Source organism: Eimeria necatrix, genomic scaffold, assembly GCF_000499385.1.
Source record: "Eimeria necatrix Houghton genomic scaffold, Enh_scaff136, whole genome shotgun sequence".
NCBI classification, from domain to species: domain Eukaryota; phylum Apicomplexa; class Conoidasida; order Eucoccidiorida; family Eimeriidae; genus Eimeria; species Eimeria necatrix.
Window position 1 is genome coordinate 56,033 of NW_013652106.1, and position 23,494 is coordinate 79,526.

Below are 23,494 nucleotides of genomic sequence, written 5' to 3' on the forward strand. Positions count from 1 at the left end.
CTTCCGAAGAAACTAGCGAACACAGTAAGTGCAAATGGAACACAAGCCCTCAGCACGAACAAAGTATGCACGACTCCCAGAAGCGCCAACACGCCACGAAGCCTTGCACTTACTCCAAGAGGGTTCGGGAGGGCTGTTTTGAAGTAGAAAATGGTATGCACGTATAGTGTTGCAATCGGAATCGGCTTAAGTTTAAACATCCATGAACGCTTCGATCAGAATATAAATACGGGAATATAAATTTTGGCAAACGGACTAAGCCTTGGCAAACGAACAACTGTTTATGCAAGTATACGCATAGTATATGGGTGCGTTTCATAGGTGCCTTTAAATACCCAGAATCGTATGCCTTGAATAATATGTAGACTTCGGGGCCGCCCCGTCATTTTTTTTAATTAATATCTTGCACAAGCAAATGAATACAGACAAAATGAAGGTTTCCCGTGCAAACAAGCAAAGATACAGCCCCTTCCTCGTCTCACAATGTGCAGCAAATCACCCCTGAAGCTGCTCCTGCTCATGTAATTAAAGCTAATTGAAGATAGTTAGGCAGAGCTAACGAACGCACCACAGCATTCAACGTAAATAGGAAGCCTACTCAGGTCTACCGGAAAAGCGCAAATGTACTTTCGGGATGCATGTGAAGGTACTCTGTACAAGCTGCCACGTGTTTCGCCACTGCCTCCCTTCCTTTAAAGCTGAGGGGGGACCTCGTAAGAAAAAAATTGACTGTTGCGGTGGCTTCAGTTCGACACAATCCGTATTCGGCGTGTAACTAAATGGTCTGATATGACTAAGTTCCGTCTCGACAAAACAAAAAATGGAGATGAAAACGCGCGCAATTCCACCTCAGGCCCTTCGACCTGCACTGTCTACCAGGCTGTTATCTGGCTCTCCTCTTTCCGCTACAGAAAGGGGAAAGAAAAGCACCAAATCTTAAATAAACACATATGTCTACTACCGACTGACACGAACGGACGTCCAGGGCGCCGCAAGCGTGGCTCTCACTCATTAATACTCATATCCTGGCTGCCGCCGCAAGCACATACGTGCATGCTCTGTGACTGTAGAGCTTTGTTTCAAATGGGCAAAGACGTCGTGCGGAAGGCTAGCAAAGACAGACAGCACTACGGTGGGGAATGAGAGAGGTATGAAGGCGCAGCTGGAAGGCTGACCCAACCGCCACAGAATAAAATGATACCCCTGACCGACGTCTGATAACTTACTTGTTCATATTTCAATAAAGAAGACAAAAGGCACATCCCTTATCTTGCATCCCCGATGTCCGTAGGAGCAACAATGCACCGCTTATGTCTGTTATTTCTGAGCCTTGAATTAAACATCCACCAACGAACGAGAAGGCTGACTGCACATCACTCCGTGAATTTCTGGGGCGACTAGCGTCTTATGCGTGAAATGCAATAAACAATTGCTGGTGCGTCCAAATGTTGGTGAAAAGGAGTTGTGAAACTTTGTTCGTTGCCTCAGTTCTAACTTGGGACGTGTAATTCATTTCGTCCGTCTCCGTCCGTCTCGTTTTGCTGAATCGCAGCAGTCTCCCCTCTTTATCTTCTTCCCGTTTTTCCGGCTGCCAAGAAATGAAAATTTACCCCAGCAAAGAATTCAATGCCGATGTCTCGTCCCAATTTGCATTCATCAGCGCCGTCTGAAGCAAAAAAAAAGCACGACAATAACAACTCCAGGTATCCGCAACCCCTGTGCAGTACAGAAGAAGCAAAATAAGTAATGGCGAGCACGAGTAACACGAGCAACAAACAATCAACAAAATAACCGGGACAAGAACCGAAGGGCACAGGGAGGAAAGTAGCAACAACAAAAACTAATGTGCAACATCTCCGAATATGGAGCAAAATATTCAACAAAAATTCAATCAGCCTCTCAGAAAACTTCACGTAACGGAACTGCCCACAATCTAGCCTGAATCCAGATGTACTAAGTCTATTTCTCTCTGCGCGAATTGTCAGTACATCCCTTTATATCACTTCTTTTTGTAAAAGTAAATGTTGAGAACAACCATAGAAGCGGCGTGCATTTGATTCGGTTGGTTTTGGGGTGCCTCTTACACGAGCCGTTTCCTTGTCGAATCCCATGTCCGCCAGCTTCTTGACCTGCATGCAACTTAGCAGCTGATATGTTTACATTTAATGCTTGCTCGTCCATTTCATTTCCTCTTGGCTTTTATAACAGCTTTATTTACGCAGTGGAGTAACCTACCTTATCTTCCTGTGACTCTGTAGAGTTCATGGCGAACGTTTCCGTCCAGTGGCTGCAGCAGAAACCCCAGAAATCAAGCCCTGAACCCTAAACCCTAAATCTTAGCCCTAAGCATCAAAGACCCCAAAAGAGATCCAGATTGCAAACAAAATGTCGGACTCAAGCAGTTTAGACTAGGGGCCTCCCTCCAGCGTTAGTAAGACACCAACTAATCCTGAACCCTGTGCGATCAATCTTCAACCCGTAACAAGTAAAACATGCAGAGAACCTCACCGCGCGGTCTTCTGAAACAGATCTGGATTTTCAATGAGCATTTTGGCGACTTCTGCGTCTTGAGGATCCTGAGAAATAAATACGTCGGGCCTAGAATCTCGGCATTTGGAAGAGTTGGTTCAAACTGTGCGACAAAAGTGGTTAAAAATCAACTAAATCGCTCAGAGCTGCAAATGCTCGGTCCGCTACAACGGCTGCGTGCTCATTGCTGCACAGAATAGCACGTACTTTATTATTCGCTGTACAGCAATTATACTAACCATCATCATAAAAGTGGCAAAGTGGTACAGATATAGTGTGCAACTTACTGTAGGCACGGGGTCCGCAAGCATGGCTTGAATTGAAAGCAAAGCTGTCCTTATGGACAATGCAGGGGACCATTCATGTTTGAGAATATCGAGGCAAATGGCACCTAAAACCAAAAAATAGAAGCGATTCAAAGACTACAATGCCAACTAACTGCTCAGCAACATTAATTAGTGCCGCAGCGCCCTGGGCACTGGGCTGCTGCTGGATATCCAGGAAGTTTGTCTCGTGTCTCTCACCTGTCTGAGACGACACGTTCGGGTGCCAAACCTTCGTCACGAAGTTAATCTGCAGACAGCCACAACCATGGACCAAAAGACCACCTTTGCGTGAACATACAGAAGTGAAGACTGGGGAAAAAATGAATACAAAAACACACCAAAGGAAGGCGGAACGGATGGACCGAAACAGCGCGGCAAACTTATTCCATGCAGAGCCAGTAAAGGTAAAAAATAAAAAAAATGAAGCGCCACAGACTGGCAAACAGCTTCCACCTGATGAACAGGCGGCGATACAACGCGCAAAAGCAGCAACCTGAAAGTCGAAAATGATGAATACGCGTGCCTTGGCGAGAAAATCAGCAGCTAGGACTACAGCAATAAGTTATTGTTAGAACAGTAGGCGCTGAACCGAAGAAACAAGTGAAAGATGAAGTGTACCTTGGGAGGGTTGTATGGGTAGTCGGAGGGAATGTTAATGTCGAGTATGAAGACGCCTCCTTCGTACGGCGTGTCTAACTGCAAGCCAAACATAAAAATTTATTCATTCACGTGCAATTCGAAGTGGATCTAATGACGCATACGAAAGCTCACGTAGTCGGATCGATCGTTACTCACGTCCACAATATAAAGGGAGGACCTACGCCTCAATTAGTACATATACTACCATATACAATGAATCCGTGCAGCCACGAAAACGCTCATTAGCACGCATGCACATAAGGAAACTCCTACACCCAAAGTTGCAGCGAGATGATCATATATGGGTCTGCACAAGAACACCCGCGCTCTCCTGCTTAAGCGTGCACACTAACTTACAGGCCCCTTGATTCGCCCTCTCCAGTGCGATATATCTGTGTCCCATTTCTCTGCATAGACGTCATGCTCGTCGTCATTTGCCTTTCCCTCCCTGTCTTGTTGCAGACCCAGCAGCTCCTGGGATGTGCACGCGAGTGGCAAACGCACGAAAGATGAAGTCAACACTCAGCACAGTCAATTCCCAGTGCACTGTAATCTTTCAAACTCAACACAGAGGCGAGAAAGCATGACACAGTTAGTATACCAATATACACACCCGCGTAACTTAAAATCGTACAGAGAACGCGGATCGGGAGCGGCTCCCGTCGCTACCGTTGCAGCAGTCCTTCGACCACGCTGTTCTTGTGCGGAGATGGCGCTTCATATTTGCTCCAACTGGACACAATTAACTGAATCAAATAACAATCCAGCGTGCGTTGCCGTTCACGTTTCCGCAGCAGCGAGTACCCACCTTTTCGAGTCTCGCATGTTCCCTAGGTTTTGCCATCCTTAGGTTTGTAGTAATTTATCCTTTTAAATTAATTTTAACTCTATGTTGTGGCGCGTACACAGGAAGCGCTTCGTCTGGCCGACGGCGGCGGCTCCCGTACAACGGAAGCGGGCAGAAACAGAGGGTAGGACTGCTGCGGCGGGTTTGTTGACTAGAAAGAAAGACGCAGCACGCAGACAGACATAAGTGAACAGGCTGGGTATTTACAATAATGCCGAAAACAAATGCACACGGAAGAACCAACAAGAACAACTTGCATGTGTTGTGGCGCGACCAACCTAAACAGGCTTCTCGCCAAGCTCACCAAGGGCCCTCTACTTCCCCTCGCTCCATGGCTTAAGTAATTCAACTTTTTACTGAATTTCTGCCGTATAATTACATGTTCATTTCTTCAAATACCAGCTGCCTCTCTGTTCATGAGTATGAACAACGGCCAGCACCAGCTTCGGGCTCTCCAGTTTAGCCACAGTACGTACCCGAATCTTACAACACGTTTTACCCTCAGCTTCTTCAATTTTACAGCATTTTGCTGCTTTTTTTCAAAGCCGATTGCATAGTAATCGGCAGTCGCTACTTTATTTGCGGGGGGACGGAAAGCACAGCTCAGTCAACGCTGCAGTGCCCCGAAGCCACACTACAATAGTATTCCGCTGAAGAATGCGGAATTGGGAAGATGGGAAGCAAAGGGTGGCCCTTGGCAAGTTCTCATGAGTCAAGGGTGATTTGAACTGCAAATCTGTCTGAGTCACTTCTGTGAACGGCAGTGATTTTAAAGAATGAGTGTTTCTGTGCGACGAAGCCACTCCCGTTTCGCTGACTGCTTCTGTTTAGAAAAAGCATCAGGCTAATATCTCTCCAGATTCCTCCTGATCGCCTCACTGTTGAGAGCTTCAATGATATGACAAACCCTGGAGGTCTTCAGTTGAGGCTTAAAACTGCACACATGGGTCACTTTGCACATCTGGCGGCCAGTTTCTAGCAGTTCCATGGGCCATTCTGTCCACACCCAGTAGGCCTAATTATGCACCCGGAAAGCTTTATATCTGTTCTTTAGTCTCAACATGGAGTGCCCGATTCTGCACAGCAAAGCGGCAGCAGCACGAGGCCCTGCTTTATGTCCACATTGAAACAGAATGTACAAGAAGAGGAAATGTGCAAATTGCAGTTCCTTTTTGAGGAGGCTGCTCACTATGTGAGGGTTTCTTCCTATCTTATTCTGGGAAATTAGGTTTTCTCCTGGAAACTGTTTGTAGCACTGCTGCATATTATGCAGTCAAATGGAAGCTGCGTCGCTATCACAGTCACAATTATAGGGCCTCCTTAATCGCTGCAAGTCCTTCGCTGCGGAAACAAATCATCTAATTGTAGATGTTTGGTTGGACACTACAAATTAGACTTTAAAGAATATGAAGAAGGCCCTTTTACAGTGCGCGGGATTCCTTTTATAGGACAGCGAGATCTTCCCTGGAAGCGGACGCAGCTTTTTGGATCTGAAATATGCAGCCAGTCTCCTCAGCTTGCTTTTTGCACTATTGTTCTGAATCTTTTGGCTCAATTTATTTCATCAAAACGCTAGTCTTCAGTACTCCGGTAGCTTTATTCTCTCTGCTTAGGTGGGTCCACTTGGAGAGTGTTCATTTAAGTGCTCCTTATTGGGCCAGCAGCGTCAAATGTGCAGCATGGAGGGTCAGAAAGGCAGAACGTGCAAAGAAACTTTGAAAAAATCAGAAACAGAAATCACAGCTTTAGTGCAACTTTCCCACATGCGAGGGAGTGGAGCTGAACCTCTACGACGGCGCGCTGCAGCTGTGAAATAGTTCTTTCAAATGAGCGAAACGGGAAGATCTTGCGCCTAATTTGCTTTCAGTGCAGTATAGAATGTTAACAATGGCTATATACTGCAGTCAAAGGGCTGCAAGCACTAGAAAGCTGCGAGGAAGCCAGCATTCTGGCAGCACCTGCTCGTGCAGCAGTGCCTGAATCCTCGAGCCTTCAGCGCTGCGAGTGTGAGAAAGCTTTCGCACAACTTTAAAAACCTTCTTTATGCATTGCATGAAGAAGGCAGTGCAGCCTTTGGTGGATCCAGGGAATACCGCCCGCCAGCCAGCAAGGTATTGGCAGATCTTGGCATATTCCTGGCATATTCCTCTACAGTTCTGAGCCGGGTTTGGCCAACTGAGCTAAAACAGGCAACAACTACAACTGTGGGCAACACGGGGGGAACAGGCAAAGTACAGCCTGAGAGAACTAGTGGAAAACATGAATTGAATGCTCTGAAGAACCAGCTGTGTCGAGCACCCCAGCTGCATGAGATCACCTGCTTCCAAAGGATCCTTATGCTTTTATTTTGCTTTTTCTGCTACCATTGGGACACTGTTTGGACTCTCTGTTTCCAATTAAGTGTGAATGGCCTTCTTATCTTTTATTTCCGAAGAGTTCTAATGCACTGCCCGGTATTCCCAAAAGAATTCATGAATATCCAATCTTGGTCGATACGCAAATAACGCTTCACTCCTCAGTACATTTTTATTGCCAAACACCTCTTCATCTTTACTATTTTTAGCCATTTTTTAGCCATTTTGTTCAAATGTGGTCTTTTGTTTCTGTCTTCTTGGCTCGCGTGCCGCTGCACAATTTGAATTGCCGTTTTGCATGCATTCCCATCGGAAAGCTCCTCATTGGCTGCACTTTTGCAAAGAAAATTATCTTTTAATCGAAAATTAAGTTCTTTTGGTGGCTTAAATGGGGACTAATGGCAGCTTTCCAGGAGAAACAGCAAGATGGGAAGCAGCCACTGCGTTGCATGCAAAAGAGTCTTCACCGCATTATATTCTACAGAGTTTTGCCACTGGAGGCTCTTAGTGCATCCAAGTAATTATGAAAGCCTCGAGAGTTCAGCAAATAAATAAATAATGCATCATTAGAAGCAGAAAGCTGCTTCTAATGATGCATTATTTATTTATTTGCTGCACAAGAGCTTCTGCAAAGCTGCGGCTTGCAGCGGCTGCTGCGGCTTTCTTATAGATAAGAAGACCCCAGTGAGTCTGGCCTCTGTTTTGACTGTTTTAGGCGAAGACAAAAGCGAAGCTGGAATTAATTCATAATGAATATAAGTGAATATTGCAAACACTAAACTTGCAAAGCACAAGTTCAGAGCACTGCAGCAAGAAATTCAAAGAAAAAGATATAAACTTGAAAGAAAATAATACTACATTACACTCTCACTCGCAGAACTTGAACTGGCGCTGCTGCCGCATGCTGCTGTGTTGCTGCTGCTGCTCTTTTGGAGCCAAAAGAGCAGCAGCAGCAACGCAGCAGCATGCAGCAGCAGCCCTTTGCTTCTCCCGCTGCAGCAGCAGCCCTCTGCTGCTCCCGCTGCACTGCCCGCAGCACAAGGGCTAACTAAGAACTACAGGAGCTTCTCTGTGCATGCCATTAATAAGACATTAAAGGCACTGAGGGAACATAAGGGCTTTAAGATTCCCTCTTTGAAATTTGAATTATTAAATCCACAAACAAGAAGCAGCGCGGCCTTCTTACTAACATATTAATGACTCAACTAAGTTCAGCCCCGCTGAGCAGCAGCAGCAGCAGCAGCAGTAGCAGCAGCAAAGCCAAGAGGGGAACTGCGCGTGTTACCGTACTGGCAGGGGCTTGCATTGTACCGGGTCTGCTGCTGCACTCGTGCAGCGCGAATAAAAGGAAAATGGGGCTTAAACAAGAAAAGAAAAATAAAAAATAGGACTTTGCATGCACTGAATAGGTTTAAGGGGCTCATCAGGGAGAATTTTGCCTGTGCAAGTCCCACGTTGGCTCTTGTGGCTCCGGCGCTGCCAAAAACGGGCAGCAGCTTCCACTGAACAGTTAGAGGGCCTCTCGCTGCATTTTGACCATGCAATTAGGTCTAAAGGAAGACATTAAACATGATTGTTTTGTTTGTTCTGCATTTGTCTTGAGCGGATCGCTAAGGTGCTCAGCTTCCTGCTCTTGGCGTGTTCAGAAAGAAGCACGTGGCCGGGTAAACTGCTGTCTAGCGGTCTTTCGGAATTAAAAGTTTTGCTTTATACTTTCAAAACGCCGCCGCAATTAATTATTTTGGTTCTTCCTTTCTATTCAAACGGCTCAGTCCTTCCAAAGGGTCGCCGTCATGGCTTTCGGCGGCGGGCCCTGAGGTGCATGTACACCAGAAATCGAACAGCTTTTGCAACGCCCGACCTCGCACAACTTTAGTCGCATTTAAAGCACAAGCACATTATCTTTCTTGTCCACTTTTTTTGGTTGGCAGCTTCACACTGACTGGGCCGTGGTTTCTTTCCTTCCGGCCAGTTTCCCCGAACTTCTTCTCCCTCGAGTTTCCAGCTTTGCACATCGCACGGAACTCGCGCTCCAGGGCCTCGCAGCGGCCGCCCAGCCGGCTCTGCCCGTCCCAACGCGCAGCAAAACTCTCTGCTATGCAGCGCGGGTTTATTTCCCGCGTTTGCTGCAGCTTTCCGAGCAGCGCTGGCGGGGCGGCGGCGGCTCCCTGGGCTTTCCCGCAGCCTCCCTGGCAAACAAGAAGCAGCTGAGGGCCTCAGCTGCTGCTTCTTTGCTTCAAAGAGGCCATTTATTTCCCCAATCTCGAAGATCGGGCCTCAGCTTCGCGGCCTCCTGGCTGCTGCTGCCCGCGCTGCAGCGCTGCTTCTGTTGCCTCGGCCTCCCGCTCGCGGCTGCTGCTGCTTCGACTTGTGCGCAACTCCGCGAAGGATCTGAAGGCCACGCACAGCTGCTGGCCCTTCCGCTGCCTGCCCCAGCAGCAGCAGCAGCAGCAGCAGCAGCGGGATGGCTGCGTCCTCGGGCCGCGCCGTGTGCAGCGCGCTGCAGTGTACAGACACCGGAATGGCCGCAGACGCATGCGCTGCTGCTGCTGCTGCTGCAGCAGCGGCCCCCCGGCAGCTGGGGAGGGGCGAAGAACCCAAAGAGGTGATAGTCATTAAAGACAATTCTTCAGAAGAAGACTCCGATTCTCTTCAAGTCTCGGACTTGCGCTTTGGCCGCAGGGCCCAGCCCATAAGATACTCCAGGGCCACGCGGTGGGCCTCTTAGTGCACAAACTTGCAAAAAATAATTAAATTAAATCCACTTTTAAACACTTGAGGGCCTCCAGGGGCCCCACACCCGCAAGTGTCCACTGGTCACCCGCAGTGGTCCACTGGTCTCGGGCTTCCGCCCGCTGCGCCCCTTGTGCAGCTGCTGCAGCTGCTGCAGCTGCTGCAGCTGCTGCAGCAGCTGCAGCAGTGCAGCTGCAGCAGGGCATCAACAGCAGCTGCTGCAGCTGCTGCAGCAATGCAGCTGCTGCAGCTGCTGCAGCTGCTGCAGCTGCAGCTGCTGCAGCAGCAGCAGGTGCTGCAGCAGCTCTTTGTTGCGTTCGTTGCTGATTGTTTGACTTAATTGATTTTGTTCTTTTGCTGCTGCAGCTACCACATGCTGCTGGAGGTGGCTCTGGAGCGGAAGAGGCTGAGGCAAGAAAAGCGCGAGCGGGAGAGCGGCGGCAGCAGCAGCACGAGCAGCAGCAGCAGCAGCAACAGCAGCAGCAGGCGGTCGAAGAAGGGCGCGCCGGCCGCGGGCAGCAGCAGCAGCCGCAGCAGCAGCAGCAGCAGCAGCAGCAGCAGCAGCAGCAGCGCATGCATGCTGCTGTTCGCGAAGGACCCCTTCGAGTCCAGCAGCGACGAGAGCGACGCGGACTGGGACCCTGCTGCGGTGTATGGACAGGCCGCGCGGCGGCGGCTGAACAGCAAACAGTCGGAGACAGAGTCGGAGTCAGAAGATTTTTCGGACAGCCAAAGTGGCTCTTCGGAGGAGAAAAGCAGCAGCAAAAAGGCAGCAGCAGCAGCAAAGAGTGGGCCTCCGGAGGCCTCCGAAGTCAGCGCAGAAGACGCGCCGGCTGCGGCCTCCCGAGACGCAGCAGCAGCAGCCGCGCAGCAGCAGCAGCAGCAGCAGCAGCAGCAGCAGCGGCGGCGGCAGCAGCAGCAGCAGCGGCACGCGCGGAGCGAGACAAAGGGGAAATGGGACGGGCCGGGAAAGGGGGGGCGCGCCGGCAGCACAGATGGAGAAGAAGCTGCTGCTGCAGCAGCAGCAACCAAGCAGCACAAGCAGCAGCAGCAGCAGCAGCAGCAGCAGCAGCAGCAGCAGCAGCGGGAACGGGGGAGAGGGGGGAAGGGGAAGCGCAGCCGCAGCAGCGAAGAGGCTGAAGCGCAAGGGCACGACAAAAGACAAACCAAAGAAGCAACTTTGGAAATGTCTTCAAATAAAAATGCATGCAGAAGCGTGGGCGGGAGGGGAGAGGGGAAGCAGCAAGAAGGCAGCAGCAGCAGCAGCAGCAGCAGCAGCAGCAGAAGCACTAGCACTGGCGACGCTCAAGAAGCCAAAAAGAAGAATTAAAAAGCCGCAATTAATAAAAGTGCACTGAGCAAATGAAATTTGAAATGCAGATGAACTCTCGTGAGGTGTACGTACACCTCACGCGTGCACACCCGCATGTGCAAATGCTCAGCACGCATGTGAATTTATTCCCCACAAAGTCCCCTTTATAAATATAAATTCAAATAATAAAAAATAAATAAATAAATATATTTAATATAACTGTCTAGATGCAAAAATACATTTGGAGATGTGCACTTGCATTGCTAATGTGTTCAACTTGCATGCACTTCAAAACCCCACATTTGCGCATGCATGCATGCGCGTACACTTGAACGCTTTGCTGCACTTCGGAAAAATAAATGAAAGGATTTGCCTTTAGCTGCTGCAGCTGCAGCAGCAGCTGCAGCAGCAGCTGCAGCAGCAGCTGTGGAGCCGCAGAAGACTTTAGTTTTTGCGTTGAAGGATTCAATTTGTGTTTTGTGTTTGCTTCTAGCGACGCAGCAGCAGCTGCTGCTGCAGCAGCAGCGCATGCACTTGCGCTGGTGCTGCATGCGCTGCTGCTGCTGCAGCAGCAGCGCATGCACTTGCGCTGCTGCTGCATGCGCTGCTGCTGCTGCAGCAGCAGTGCATGCATGTGCACTCTTCGTGTGCTTATATGTCTTTGAATTTCCCAGCTTGCTGCAGCGGCCCCAGGGCTGCTGCTGCTCCCTCCAGCTTTAATATTATTATTTAAATGATAATATTATTTAAATAATAATGTTATTTAATAATAATGTTGAACTTATTTATTTTGAAAGATTTTTTGTGCCTTTCACAACGTCAAAAGCCAGACCAATTTTTTGCGTGGAGCTCTGGCGTTGCTTTCGGGTGTATGTACACCTCCTGCCAGTGCTCTTCACCTCCAATTCGTCTTCTGTTTATCTCTAATTCATCTCCAATTTATTTCTAATTCTTTTCTAATTCATTTTTAATTCATTTGTAATTCATTCTTTATTTATCTCTATCATCTTTAGCCAGAATAGTTTGCTGCTCGCCTCTCGCTGGCCTCTCCAGCAGATCTGCTAATGTAGATAAACTTGAAGTGTTCCTAATGTATAAATGCAAATGAATATAAATAAATAAATTAAAATATAAATATAAAAATAAATATTTATTTGTATTGCATATATACTCACCTAATGCAGATCTACAATTGCAGTTTCGTAACGCGGTGTACATACACCCCGACAAGCGAAAGCTTCTAATTGAAAACTGAGACGCACTTTTTAGGGTTTAGGGTTTAGGGTTTGCCACGCGGGTTTGTAGCTGCAGTTCCTAGCGGGGTTTAGGGTTTTGTTTCTCTTTTGAAAGCCGCGAATTTGGAATCACGGAAATGCGGAATTGCGCAAAAAAGAGAAATAAACACGCGCCGCAGCAGCAGCAGCTGCTGCTGCAGCAGCAACAGCAGCAGCCGCTGCTGCAGCAGCAGCAGCGCATGCTGCTGCAGCAGCAGCGCAGGAGCTGCTCCGGAACGTATCCGGAGCCTAGGTGTACAGACACACGGGAGTCTCTGCGTGCCCATGCACAGATTTTATATTTGTTTGCACATATATATATATATATATAAATATTTGTATATATATATTATATATATATGTATATATATAATATATGTATTGTATGCATAATATATACAATATATATATTATATGCATAATATATGCACTATATATATATAATATATACATATCATATATGTAATATACACATATTATACATACAATATGTACATATTATATATATATAAATATATATATATAATATACACATATTGCATATACAGTATATGCACATTACATATACAAAATATACATATTATACATACAATACATACATATTATACATATAATATATATATATATACATATATATAATATATATTATATATATTATATATACATGTGCATATATATTGCACATAAAGAGCCTAAACAAAGGCGCGAGTCTGCGCAAGGAAGCGAACTGGGCCTTCAGACTTTTTGGCTTTTTCGGCGGAGTCCCCAACAGGCCAAAGAAGACAAATGGGCTTTGTTGTGGGGCCCCCCCCCGCCCCCATACATGTTGGGAAAAGAAACCAAAAAGTGCATTCCAGGCTCCGAGTCCCCCAGCCCGGTGCAGCCGCCTGCAGACACGCCCTGCATGCGCTGCGGTGTACAGACACCCCAGCCCTGCATGCGCTGCGGTGTACGTACACCCCAGCCCTGCATGCGCGGCGCGCATGCGCCGGCGCCAGCTGCCGAGGCTTTCTCACAAGAGGACTTTTTGCAGCAAAAATGTTCTTTCAATAAAAGAATTGGGAAATAAAAAGAAAATAAAAAAGATAAAAACAATACCCACATGCAGCTTTGTATTTGTGTATGTGCACGGGGCAGCAAGGAGTGCAGTGAAGGCGCAACAAGAATATATATATAACATGCAGTATAAAAAACAAATAAATAATAATAAATGATTGACTATAATGTGTGTAATATGGAAAACAACAAAGAAATAGTTTTGATTGACAAGAAAGAGAAAGGAGAGCCTGAACTGCACGGCTGCGCGCTGTCTGTACACCCCAGGCGCGCCAAGCGGAGAGGGTTGAACCGATTGAGACGGAACAGAACAATTTAAAACAATTTAAGTTCAAATAAAACAATAAAACTATTTACTTTTGAAAATAAAAAGTACTTAAAGTCCATTTAGCCCACCTGAATACAGCCGGCGCTCCCACATGTGGTAGCCCAGCAGCTCCTCTTCTTCTTGCAGCTGAAACTTCGCCTCTTCGACATAAGGCGCCAAATAGGGAATAAAAGGATCATAGTTTTGTTCTGCAACAAAAACAATTTACAAAAACAATTTATTTTCATTTAATTAATCAAATGAGTCCACTCACCCCTTGCTTCCCCCGGCCGTTCGCGGGGTGTACGTACACCCCAACAACGGCGCGCGCTGCAGCACTTTTCCGAAACTTCCACTTCCGCAGGTTCCCCCGCGCTTCGCCACTAATTTAAAAGATTTTCTTTTTTATTTTTGAATTAATTTACCACTAAATTAAAAGATTTTCTTTTTTATTTTTGAATTAATTTACCATTTGGAGGCAAATAAAGTCGAATGTGATTCAAATGAGTGGCTCTCATGATCCTGCGGTACCGCGCGGTGGCCAAGTCTTCGGGCAGCAGCTCCAGCGCGCGCTCAATGACCGGCTCTTTGTCGGAATAAAGGTCATCGTACATCAATCCTGACAAAATAAATCAAAACAAAATAAAATAAAATAAAATAAAATAAAAATAAAAGAAAAAAGAACAAAAAAGACAAAAAACGGTGAAAAAATCCTCCAAAAACTCCCCAAATTGCTTTTTATTTGCCCCACTTCCTCGCGGACTCCGCGGCTCAGCCGCGGCTTTCTGCGGTGTACGTACACCTCAATGCCGCGGCCAAAAGCGACACGCAACAGAGCAGCAGCGAAAGTGTGCATGCAAAGCAGCAGCAGCAGCAGCAGCAGCAAAAGTGTGCATGCGAAGGCCACAGCAAAGAACCCCAACCCCCACGCCTCTCCATCACTAGCCCCCCTAAGTCCAGCCTATGCTCTCTGCATCCTGCCGCTGCTGCTGCTGCTGCTGCTGCTGCCGCTGCTGCTGCTGCTGCTGCTGCTGCTGCTGCTGCTGCTGACCTTGTTCCCGCAAGTACTTGCCAATGGCCGCCTGGTTCCACCTGTCCAAAGGGCCTCTGAAGAAGCGGAACCAAACGGGGGCGAGGAGTTCGCTGAGGAAGGAGCGAACAGCAGAGGGCTGGGGTGCAGCAGGAGTGAAGGCCACGAGGCTGGCCATTTTGCTGCTGCTGCTGCTGCTGCTGCTGCTGCTGCTGCTGCTGCAGGGGGCCCCCGCGGCGGTGGCCGCGTACTTGGCGAAGTACTTCGCCACTTCGCGGTGAAAGGCCGCCATTATGAGTAATTCAAAAGTTGAACTTTGCTGCCGGGCCGCCAGCCCCGAAACGCTGCGCGCGCAGCAGCAGATCTTCCGCAAAAAGAGCTGAAGTTGCTTTTAAAGAAGAAATTTAAAGAAAGAATACAAAAGGCTTTTCATTTATTTACTTAATTTTCAAAAAGAAGCGCAAAACTGCAGCAGCAGCAGCTGCTGCTGCTGCAGAAGACCGCACACCCAACGGTCTGCTGCAGCCGAGCCATTGCATGCGCTGCAGCGACGGCCACTACTGCGTTTCTTTTCGTTGTTTTTAATTTAATTTTCATTTTTTATTTTATTTTTTTATTTTTATTTCTTTATTTCGCCTTTTTAAATCCAAAGAGCGGCGCTGGGCCGCCGCCGCCAGCCGCGACAGCCCACAGACGCGCAGAACCCGGTGTATGTACACCTTGCCTTCGCTTCTCTGTTGCTTCCACTTATTTTGATTTTTAGATCAATTAAACAAATTAAATTGATTAAATTAACTAAATTAATCAAATTAATTTCATTAATTTGAAAAAAAAGCAACAAGACCTCGCCAACTCGGACTTCTCCACCGAAGTCTTCTCGCGAACTCAGCTGCTGCAGCTCGGCTCGCCAGCAGCGCAAAAGCACTTCAAATGAAACAGAAAACGAATCAGCTTTTCGGCAAAATGGTGTTTTTAATCAAACAACAAACAAGGAAGCAAAATAGGCATGCAAAGGGGCCAAAAAAGGGGCCAAGGGGGCCAAAAAAGGGCCAAATGGCCCCTCAAACGGCCTTTCTGCCACTCCTTTTAGCTTATCTCGAGCTGCCCCTGTTGCTGCTAGCTTGCTGCAGCAAAGGGGCTGCGGCTGTGGGGCCCCACAGCCGCGAAGCTGCATGCGCATGCACGCGGGGGCTTCTGCCTTTTGCTTCGTTGTTTGGTTATTTAAAACAAAAAGTTTTATTCAAAAAGTATTTTAAATAACTTTAAAGAAACAAAAGTGGCCCCAAGTCCACTCACCTTGCGCTGAGGTGTACGTACAGTGTACGCGCAAGAGCGCAAAGATGCAAAAAGCAGTCTATAAACACAGATATATATATATATAAACATATATATTATATATATAATATAAATAATATATATAATATATATAACATAGATATAATATATATATTATATATATAAATTATATATATATTTATATATTGCACCATATATATATAATACACTTATAAGCCTCCCCCGTGCATTCCCCGACTGAATAAATAACAGATGCAGAATTAAATGTGGAATATAAACATTGTAAACATAATAAACATGCATGCACAGAAGCACCCTTCGGCAGTGCCCGCTGCTGCTGCTGCAGACAAGCAGCAGCAGCAGCAGCAGCAGCAGCAGCAGCAGCAGCAGCAGCAGCAAGAACGCCGCTGTTGGCCTAGTGGCCGCAGTACCTGCTGAGGGTGTCAGTGAGGGCAGCAGCAGCGCGGGAGTCGAGTTGGGCCTTGGGATTTTTTTTAGAAGAACTTTCCCCCCGTTCTCCCCCGCAGCCCTCCGCTGCTGCTGCTGCTGCTGCTGCTGCTGCTGCTGCTGGTGCTGCTGCTGCTGCTGCTGCTGCTGCTGCTTGTCTGCGGAGGCGGCGGTCCGCTGCCTCGCGGACCTCGGGGTGTACGTACAGCCGGGCCTCGGGGCGCACCACGCGGCTGGGGTGTCTCCACAGGTCCCCCCATGCTGCAGCACGAGCCCTTTTGTATCCTGCTGCATGTTGCATCCGTTTGGAAACAGCAACTCTTTGGAAAGTGTGGGGTTTGCTGCAGCAGTCCAGCAGCACGTGGCTGCTGCCGCGGAGGGGGGGCCCCACCAGCCGCGGCCAGAAGAAAGACAGGGCCTCGGGGGGGGCCCCTGCTGCTGCAGCAGCAGCAGCAGACCCGAACTTGCTGCGGGGCCCCACACCCTTCCGCACCACCAAGTAGCTGAACTTCTCCGTCTCCACACTTTTGCTGCTGCGCCCTTTGCTGTAAACTGCATGCGGCAGCCGCTGCAGCTGCTGCCCGAAGTGGCACCAGTCCCGCCCCGTGCTGCTCAGCGGGCACGGCCCCTCGTGCGGGCACGGGCTCACAAAGTAAAAGCTGCTGCTGCTGCTGCTGCTGCTGCTGCTGCTGCTGCTGCTGCTGCTGCTGCTCCCGCTGCTGCTGCTGCTGCTGCCGCTGCTGCTGCTGCTGCTGCTGCTGCCGCTGCTGCTGCTGCTGCTGCTGCTGCTGCTGCTGCTGCCGAGCTCGCTGATGAAGAGCTCGCGGGCACTGCCCACCACCCGCGCCCCAGAGACTGTCCCCCGCTCCAGCAGCAGCAGCACTCCGCCGGGCCGCAGGCGGCCCCACAGCGAGCGCAGCAAACTTTCGCGGCTGGGCTGCCCCTCCACGGAGCGCAGCAGCACGTGCGGCAGCAGCACCAGGTCGAAGCGGTCGTCCTCCTGCTGCTGCTGCTGCTGCTGCTGCTGCTGCTGCTGCTGCTGCTGCTGCTGCGGGCGGCGGCGCAGCCCCTCGTCGTAGAGGGCCATTTGCCACACCACTGGGGGCGACAAGTCGGCAGTCAAGTAGCGGCCAATGTTGGCCAAGTGTTCGGAAGGCTCCACAGCCAGCATGAACTCAAAGGGCGTTGCTGCTGCTGCTGCTGCTGCTGCTGCTGCTGCTGCTGGGGGGGGGGGCTCCTCCGCTGCTGCTGCTGCTGCTGCTGCTGCGAGGGCGGGGTCGGGGCCCTTGCCGTGCTTGCGGGGAACTGCAGCAGGGTCTGCATGCAGCAGCTGTCCGTACACCGCATGCACCGCCAAAAGACCTGCAGCAAACCCTGCATGCAGCTGCAGCACTCTGTGGGGTTTGAAGTCCGGGCAGCGGCTCTTGAGCTCCAGCAAAATGCGCAGCAGCGGGGCATAAACTGCAGCAAAGCGGTGGGCCGTCCAGGCAGCAGCAGAGAGCGGAGAGTGACCAGTGGTCACCTGGCGGTAGAGCCGGTGCCGCGCGTCTTCAGCAGCAGCAAGGGCTTCCTGGGCCTCGCGGCCCTCGCAGGGCAGCTGCTGCAGCAGCGCAGCAGCAGCAGCAGGCAGCGCCCGCAGCACTTTCGTGTCGCGGCCCTGCAGCAGCAGCTGCCTCGCGGACTGCGGCGCTCGCCAGCTTGCTGCAGCGCCGCCGTCTGCTGCTGCTGCGCGCGCCGCAGCAGCAGCCAGCTCCGCCGCAGCCGCGCCCTCCGGCTGCTGCTGCAGCTGCTGCAGCAGCTGCTGCTGCTGCTGCTGCCGCTGCTGCCGCGCTGCTGCCTCCGCCGCCACCCGCTGCACCTCCGGCAGCAGCAGCGAAGGCTGCACCCGCGGAAGCTCCACCGAAGTTCTTGCTGCTGTCTTCTGCGCCAGCAGCCGGCCTGTCTTCTCCAAGTCCTTCTTGCGCCCCACGTGCTGCAGCAGCAGCAGCAGCTTCTGCAGCACAGCAGCAGGAAGCTGCACTGTCTTCAGCGTGCACAGAGTCAGCGAATCCAGAGCAGCAAGCCGCTGGATGTCTGACCGCGGAGAGTCCCCAATCCGGTCAAACAAGTACCCGCGGTGCACGTTGTCTTCGTGCTTCCTGCTGCTGCTGCTGCTGCTGCTTCTGCTGCTGCGGCTTCTGCCGCTGCTGCTGCTGCACGGGAGCGGACAGGACTTGCAGCCAGAGGTCTTGGCGCAGGCCCTGCCGGGAGGGCGCGGTGTGTCGGCGGTGCCGCTCGCTGTGTTGCTGCTGCCCTCGCTGCTGCTGTTGCTGCTGCTGCTGCTGCTGCTGCTGCTGGAAGCAAATGCGCGGGAGCGGAAGTGGTGCAGGGGACTGAGGGAAACACAGGAAGATTGGTAGGAAGGCTGGCAGGCAAGGCGAAGGCGGCCCTGCCTACTCGCAGCCGCTGCTGCTGCAGCTGCTGCTGCTGTTTCAGCTGCTGCAGCAGCAGCAGCAGCTGCTGCTGCTGCATCAGCCCACGAAGCACAAAGCTGCGAGGTTGAGGGGCTTCTGCGTCGATAAGCTGCAGTCAGGAAAGACCGCCGTGGGTAGACTGGGGGTCTCACGAAGATGCCGCGAACAGCAGCCATCGAGGGCCCGCAGCCCAAATTGACTTCCATGAGTCAATAAATTCAAACTATTCATAAATTCAGAAAAGGCAAACAACAAAAAGAGTACTTGAATTGAATTCCGAGACTTTCGTCCACCAAGGTGGCGCCTCGTCGCGGATTGGTTGAGGTGTCTGTACACCTCAGGCCGATTTTCGCATCACTTTTATTTTTTTGGTTTTCCGTCGATTTCAGCCGCCGCTGCGGAAAGCGGCCCAAAACTGCTGCGATCTCACCTCTGTTTCCGCCTAAGCCTCCATAAATGTGAAATAAATTGAATTATTTCAAATATATTTAAATCAATTTTCCCGCGCTTTCCGCATGAGGCGAACATGAACGGGGGGCCCCCAGCACTGGCTGAGGGGCTGTGCCGGGGCCTCCTCGGGCGCGATCTCGCTTTTTTTTGCGCAGTTAATGCAGCAAATAGTTTAGTTTGAATATATAAATGGTATTTAGCCACTAATACATTTGAATAAGTCGAAGATCGTCGATGAGCGTGGGCAGAAACGCGCTGCCGACTGCAAGGCCTGGCTGGCGCACCGGGGGGCCTTCTCCGGAGTTTTCCGCCGCTCCAAGTCGTCCCATTTAATTCCTTTTTCCTTTTTAGAAGACAAAAGAATTAATTTGCTTTTTAGAATTCCGTTTAAAGGCAGTGGAGGCCTTTTTGGGGGCGAAGGCGCTGCGTGGCGGCTGCAGCCTGAACGAGTTTCTCCGAGCAGCTGCAGCAGATCCGGCGAAGCCGCAGAGGCAGCGTCGATGTTAATCTGTTTTGCACTTCCCGCGCGCTGGCGAGCAGCTTGAAGAGCCGTTGCTGCTGCTGCTGGCGCCGCTGCCTCCCTGCTGCTGCTGCTGCTGCTGCTGCTGCTGCTGCTGGGGGCGCAGAATGGCCGCGGGGGGGCCCCCGGGTGCTTCTTTGTTCAGCACCGGCGAAGCGCTGGTGGCGGGGATCACCGGCCTGACGGACAGCCTCAACCGCATGCAGCAGCTTTGCTTCTCGCGCTGCTGCTGCCGCGTGGGGCCCCAGGGAGAAGTGCTGCTGCGGGGGCCCCTCGAGCCCCACTTGGAGGTCTGGGAGAAGGCCTGTGTGGACCGCTGCATAAGCAAGCACATGCAGACTCACCAGCTGGTGGGTGCGGAGTTGGCAGCTGCGCATTCTGCAGCAGCAGCAGCAGCAGCAGCAGCAGCAGCGCCAGCAGCAGCAGCAGGGGCCGCTGCGGCCCACCAGCCCTTCTCCTTCGCCTTAATGTGAGCCCCGCGCCCCAGCCCTGCTGCGCAGTGTCTGTACACCTCACAATGCTGCTGCCCCGTCTGCTGGGCCGCGCCTCCTGCGGTGTACGTACACCTCAGCAGTGCGCAGGCCTGCAGCAGCAGCAGCAGGGGCGGCCGCTGCAGCAGCAGCTGCAGCAGCAGAACCAGCGGCTGCAGCAGCGCCAGCGGCCGCAGCAGCAGCAGCCGCTGCAGCAGCGCCAGCTGCTGCTGCAGCCGCAGCAGCCGCTGCAGCAGCGCCAGCGGCTGCTGCAGCCGCAGCAGCCGCTGCAGCAGCTGCTGCTGCAGCCGCAGCAGCCGCTGCAGCAGCCGCTGCTGCTGCCTCCGGGCCCGCGGTGTACGTACACCGCGGGCCCCACAAGAGAGGCGCGGAGGCAGCGGCGGCCGCCGCTGGCGGCGGAGATTTGCTGCTCGCAGCTGCCGCGGCTGCAGCGGGTGCAGCAAATGGGCCCCGAAGAGCTGCTGCAGTGCATGCAGCACTGCAGCAGCAAACAGCTGCTGCTGCGGCGGCTGTGGGAAGGGTTTATGTACCGGTGGTGCGTGCTGCGGGGCGCGGTGTCTGTACACCAGCTGGTGCAGGTGGTGCGGCTGTTTGCTGCAGCACGAAAAAGAGAATTCAGTTTTATTAATTTCATTCTCGAAGCAATTCGCATGCAGCAGCAGCAGCTGAGTCTCAGCGACGCAGTGCTGCTGCTTGCTGCGCTGCAGCGGCTGCAGCTCCGCGACCCGCTGCTGCTGCAGTCCCTGCTGCCGCTTTGCTGCTGCCGCATAGCAGCAACAACAACCCCACCGCTTTTGGCGCTGCTGGCGCACACTGCAGCAAAGGACGCCTCCGCGCCGCTGCTGCTGCAGCAGCAGCTGCTGCAGCAGATCTACGTCTCCCTGGCCCCCCGGCTGCAGCAGCAGCAGCAGCAGCAAACCCTCGCGCTGCTCCTTGCTGCCTACGCCCGCTTTGCATGCGCCAGGGCCGGCGGAGGGCCTTTTCTCCGCTTTGCTGCTGCGCCGCTGAGGTGTACAGACACCGCAGCAGCGGGAGTCGATCCCGAAACTGAAAACCCCACACTTCCTTTTTTCTCCTTTTTGGAAATGCTGCTGCAGCGAATCAGCAGACACAAATGCATGCAGCAAATGAAGACAAAGGACTGCGTCCACCTCTCTGCTGCAGCCGTCCACCTCCACGCAGCAACAGCAGCAGCAGCAGCAGCAGCAGCAGCAGCAGCAGCAGCAGCGCCAACGCAGCAGCAGCAGCTGCCCCTCGAGCCATTCGTGTCTTCTTTGCTGCGGAGAGTGATGGACTTGCGTTTTGAATTTGCGCCCAAAGATCTCTCGCTGCTGCTGCCCGCGCTGCTGCACCTGCCCGGGGCCCCCCCGCTGCAGCAGCAGCAGCAGCAGCAGCAGCAGCAGCAGCAGCAGCAGCAGCAGCAGCAGCAGGACCCGCTGGTGGCGAGGGTGGTGGGGGCCGTGCTGGATGAGATCAGGGCGAGGGCGGGAGAGTTCACTGTAGAGACAGCAGCAGCAACTCTGCAGCACGTAGCAGCAATGAAGAATGTGGGTTTATAACTGCAGCAGCAAATTAATTCTCAGTTTAATTTAATTAATTAAATTAATTAATTAATTTAATTAATTAATTAATTAATTAAATTAATTAATTAATTTAAAATAAATCACAATTAAGGAAATAAATCGAAGTTGAATCTGTGCAGCAGCAAACAAACGCAAATAAACGCTTCAAGAAGATTGCACACCCGCTACTGCTGCTGCTGCTGCTGCTGCTGCTGCTGCTGCTGCTGCTGCTGCTGCTGCTTGTGCTGCAGCCCGCCCCACTGACAGAAGCAGCTTTGCTGGTCCGTCTGTCTGTCTCGATTCCGACAGCTGCTAATGAGCGAGCTGGAGTGTCTAGACACCTCCCGCTGCTGCAGCAAATAGTGCAGCGCGTGGCGCTGCCCTCATCTCTCTCTCTGCAGCTGTTCCTGCCGGCGCTGCTGCCGCTGCAGCGCAGCAGCAGCAGCAGCAGCAGCAGCAGCAGCTGGGGGGAAGAAGATGCAGTGGAAGCTGACTCGCAGTGGAAGCCCCCCCGCGTTGGCGCAGAGGCGGCAGAGCTGGCAGACACACTTCAGCAGCAGCAGCAGCAGCTGCTGCAGCAGCAGCAGCAGCAGCAGCAGCAAGAGCAGGAGGAAGAGGACGAGCTTGCTTTAGACGACAATGATGAGGAAGCCGCAGCAGAAGATGCCTCAGCAGAGACAGAAGGATCAGCAGCAGCAGCAGCAGCAGCAGCAGCAAGAGCAGCAGCAATAGCTGCTGCTAATGCGAACAGAGCTGCCTTTCGCCTTCCTGCTGCTGTTGCAGTTGGAAAAGCTTTTTCAACAGTTCTGCGCGTGAAGGGGCTATCCACACAGGTAAGGCTTAGGGTTTAGGGTTTAGGGTTTAGGGTTTAGGGTTTAGGGTTTGGGGTTTAGGGTTTAGAAGAGGGAGTCGCCTTCGCGCCAAGGCAGGAGCCACTGCAGCAAAGAAAAGACATAAAAACTAAAAAGACAAAAAGTGTTAACAGCAGCAGCAGCTGCTGCAAAGATATTGAGCCTAGACGACAGCAGCAAAATGAAAGAGGACAAGGGCTGGCAGCAGCAGCAGCAGCAGCAGCAGCAGCAGCAGCACCTTGATAGTCAACTGTAGACTCGGGGCCTCAGCTAGCTGCATGGCTAGCTGGCAAGGAAGCGGGCCTTGTGCGCTTGCTGCTGCTGCTGCCGCTACTATTGCTACTTCTGCTGCTGCTGCTACTGCTGCTGCTACTGTTGCTGCTACTGTTGCTGCTTCTGCAACTGCTGCTGCTGCTGCTGCGCGTCTGCGGGCGGCGAGAGAGTTCTGCTGCTGCTGCTGCTGATACTGCTGCTGCTGCTGCTGCTGCGCGTCTGCAGGCGGCGAGAGAGTTCTGCTGCTGCTGCTGACACTGCTGCTGCTGCTGCTGCTGCGCGTGTGCGGGCGGCGCGAGAGTTCTGCTGCTGCTGATGCTGATACTGCTGCTGCTGCTGCTGCTGCTGCGCGTGTGCAGGCGGCGCGAGAGTTCTGCTGCTGCTGCTGCTGATACTGCTGCTGCTGCTGCTGCTGCTGCTGCTGCGCGTGTGCAGGCGGCGCGAGAGTTCTGCTGCTGCCTGGCGAATCTGCAGCTGCGGTGTACGCGGTGGCACTTCTCGCTGCTTCGGCTGTCTGGACAGCTGGCGCGCAGCTGCAGCGCAGCAGCAGCAACAGATTTATCTCTCATAACTTTTTATTTGGCATTTTTGCAAATGCGAAACACTGCAGACCAACTAGCCCTTTTTCCCCTCCTGGCCTCCAGGCAACACTGGCACTCGGTACGCTGCTGCTGCTGCTGCTGCTGCTGCTGCTGCTGCTGCTGCTGCTGCTGCTGCTGCTGCTGCTGCTGCTGCTGCTGCTGC

General features: G+C 51.8%; 7 protein-coding genes across 7 annotated transcripts; 3 read left to right on the top strand and 4 right to left on the bottom strand.

The window, feature by feature from the left end:
* Positions 1-1,606: 1,606 nt before the first annotated feature.
* Positions 1,607-4,338, bottom strand: ENH_00011960 (ubiquitin-conjugating enzyme, putative; the record flags this gene model as incomplete). Its single annotated transcript, XM_013578931.1, has 9 exons — positions 1,607-1,666; positions 2,085-2,129; positions 2,236-2,287; positions 2,509-2,576; positions 2,817-2,920; positions 3,054-3,102; positions 3,474-3,551; positions 3,852-3,968; positions 4,303-4,338. The coding sequence occupies 9 exons, from the start codon at positions 4,336-4,338 to the stop codon at positions 1,607-1,609; spliced, it is 609 nt and encodes a 202-aa protein (XP_013434385.1).
* Positions 4,339-9,159: 4,821 nt separating this feature from the next.
* On the top strand, positions 9,160-10,758 carry ENH_00011970 (hypothetical protein, conserved; the record flags this gene model as incomplete). The annotated part of the gene is made up of 2 exons (XM_013578932.1): positions 9,160-9,410; positions 9,795-10,758. 2 exons carry the CDS (start codon positions 9,160-9,162, stop codon positions 10,756-10,758), a joined length of 1,215 nt encoding a protein of 404 aa, XP_013434386.1.
* Positions 10,759-12,749: 1,991 nt separating this feature from the next.
* On the bottom strand, positions 12,750-14,699 carry ENH_00011980 (Ubiquinol-cytochrome c reductase complex 14 kDa protein, putative; the record flags this gene model as incomplete). The annotated part of the gene is made up of 4 exons (XM_013578933.1): positions 12,750-12,901; positions 13,467-13,586; positions 13,847-13,996; positions 14,429-14,699. The coding sequence occupies 4 exons, from the start codon at positions 14,697-14,699 to the stop codon at positions 12,750-12,752; spliced, it is 693 nt and encodes a 230-aa protein (XP_013434387.1).
* Positions 14,700-16,118: 1,419 nt separating this feature from the next.
* Positions 16,119-18,809, bottom strand: ENH_00011990 (hypothetical protein, conserved; the record flags this gene model as incomplete). Its single annotated transcript, XM_013578934.1, has 1 exon — positions 16,119-18,809. The coding sequence occupies one exon, from the start codon at positions 18,807-18,809 to the stop codon at positions 16,119-16,121; it is 2,691 nt and encodes an 896-aa protein (XP_013434388.1).
* An 871-nt stretch (positions 18,810-19,680) lies between these two features.
* Positions 19,681-20,046, top strand: ENH_00012000 (hypothetical protein, conserved; the record flags this gene model as incomplete). The annotated part of the gene is made up of 1 exon (XM_013578935.1): positions 19,681-20,046. One exon carries the CDS (start codon positions 19,681-19,683, stop codon positions 20,044-20,046), a length of 366 nt encoding a protein of 121 aa, XP_013434389.1.
* A 44-nt stretch (positions 20,047-20,090) lies between these two features.
* Positions 20,091-22,720, top strand: ENH_00012010 (hypothetical protein; the record flags this gene model as incomplete). Its single annotated transcript, XM_013578936.1, has 3 exons — positions 20,091-21,611; positions 21,878-22,459; positions 22,520-22,720. 3 exons carry the CDS (start codon positions 20,091-20,093, stop codon positions 22,718-22,720), a joined length of 2,304 nt encoding a protein of 767 aa, XP_013434390.1.
* Positions 22,721-22,858: 138 nt separating this feature from the next.
* ENH_00012020 (hypothetical protein) lies at positions 22,859-23,494 on the bottom strand (the record flags this gene model as incomplete). Its single annotated transcript, XM_013578937.1, has 2 exons — positions 22,859-23,283; positions 23,367-23,494. Coding segments are annotated over 2 exons (553 nt in total), but the record flags the coding sequence as incomplete, so codon positions are not given.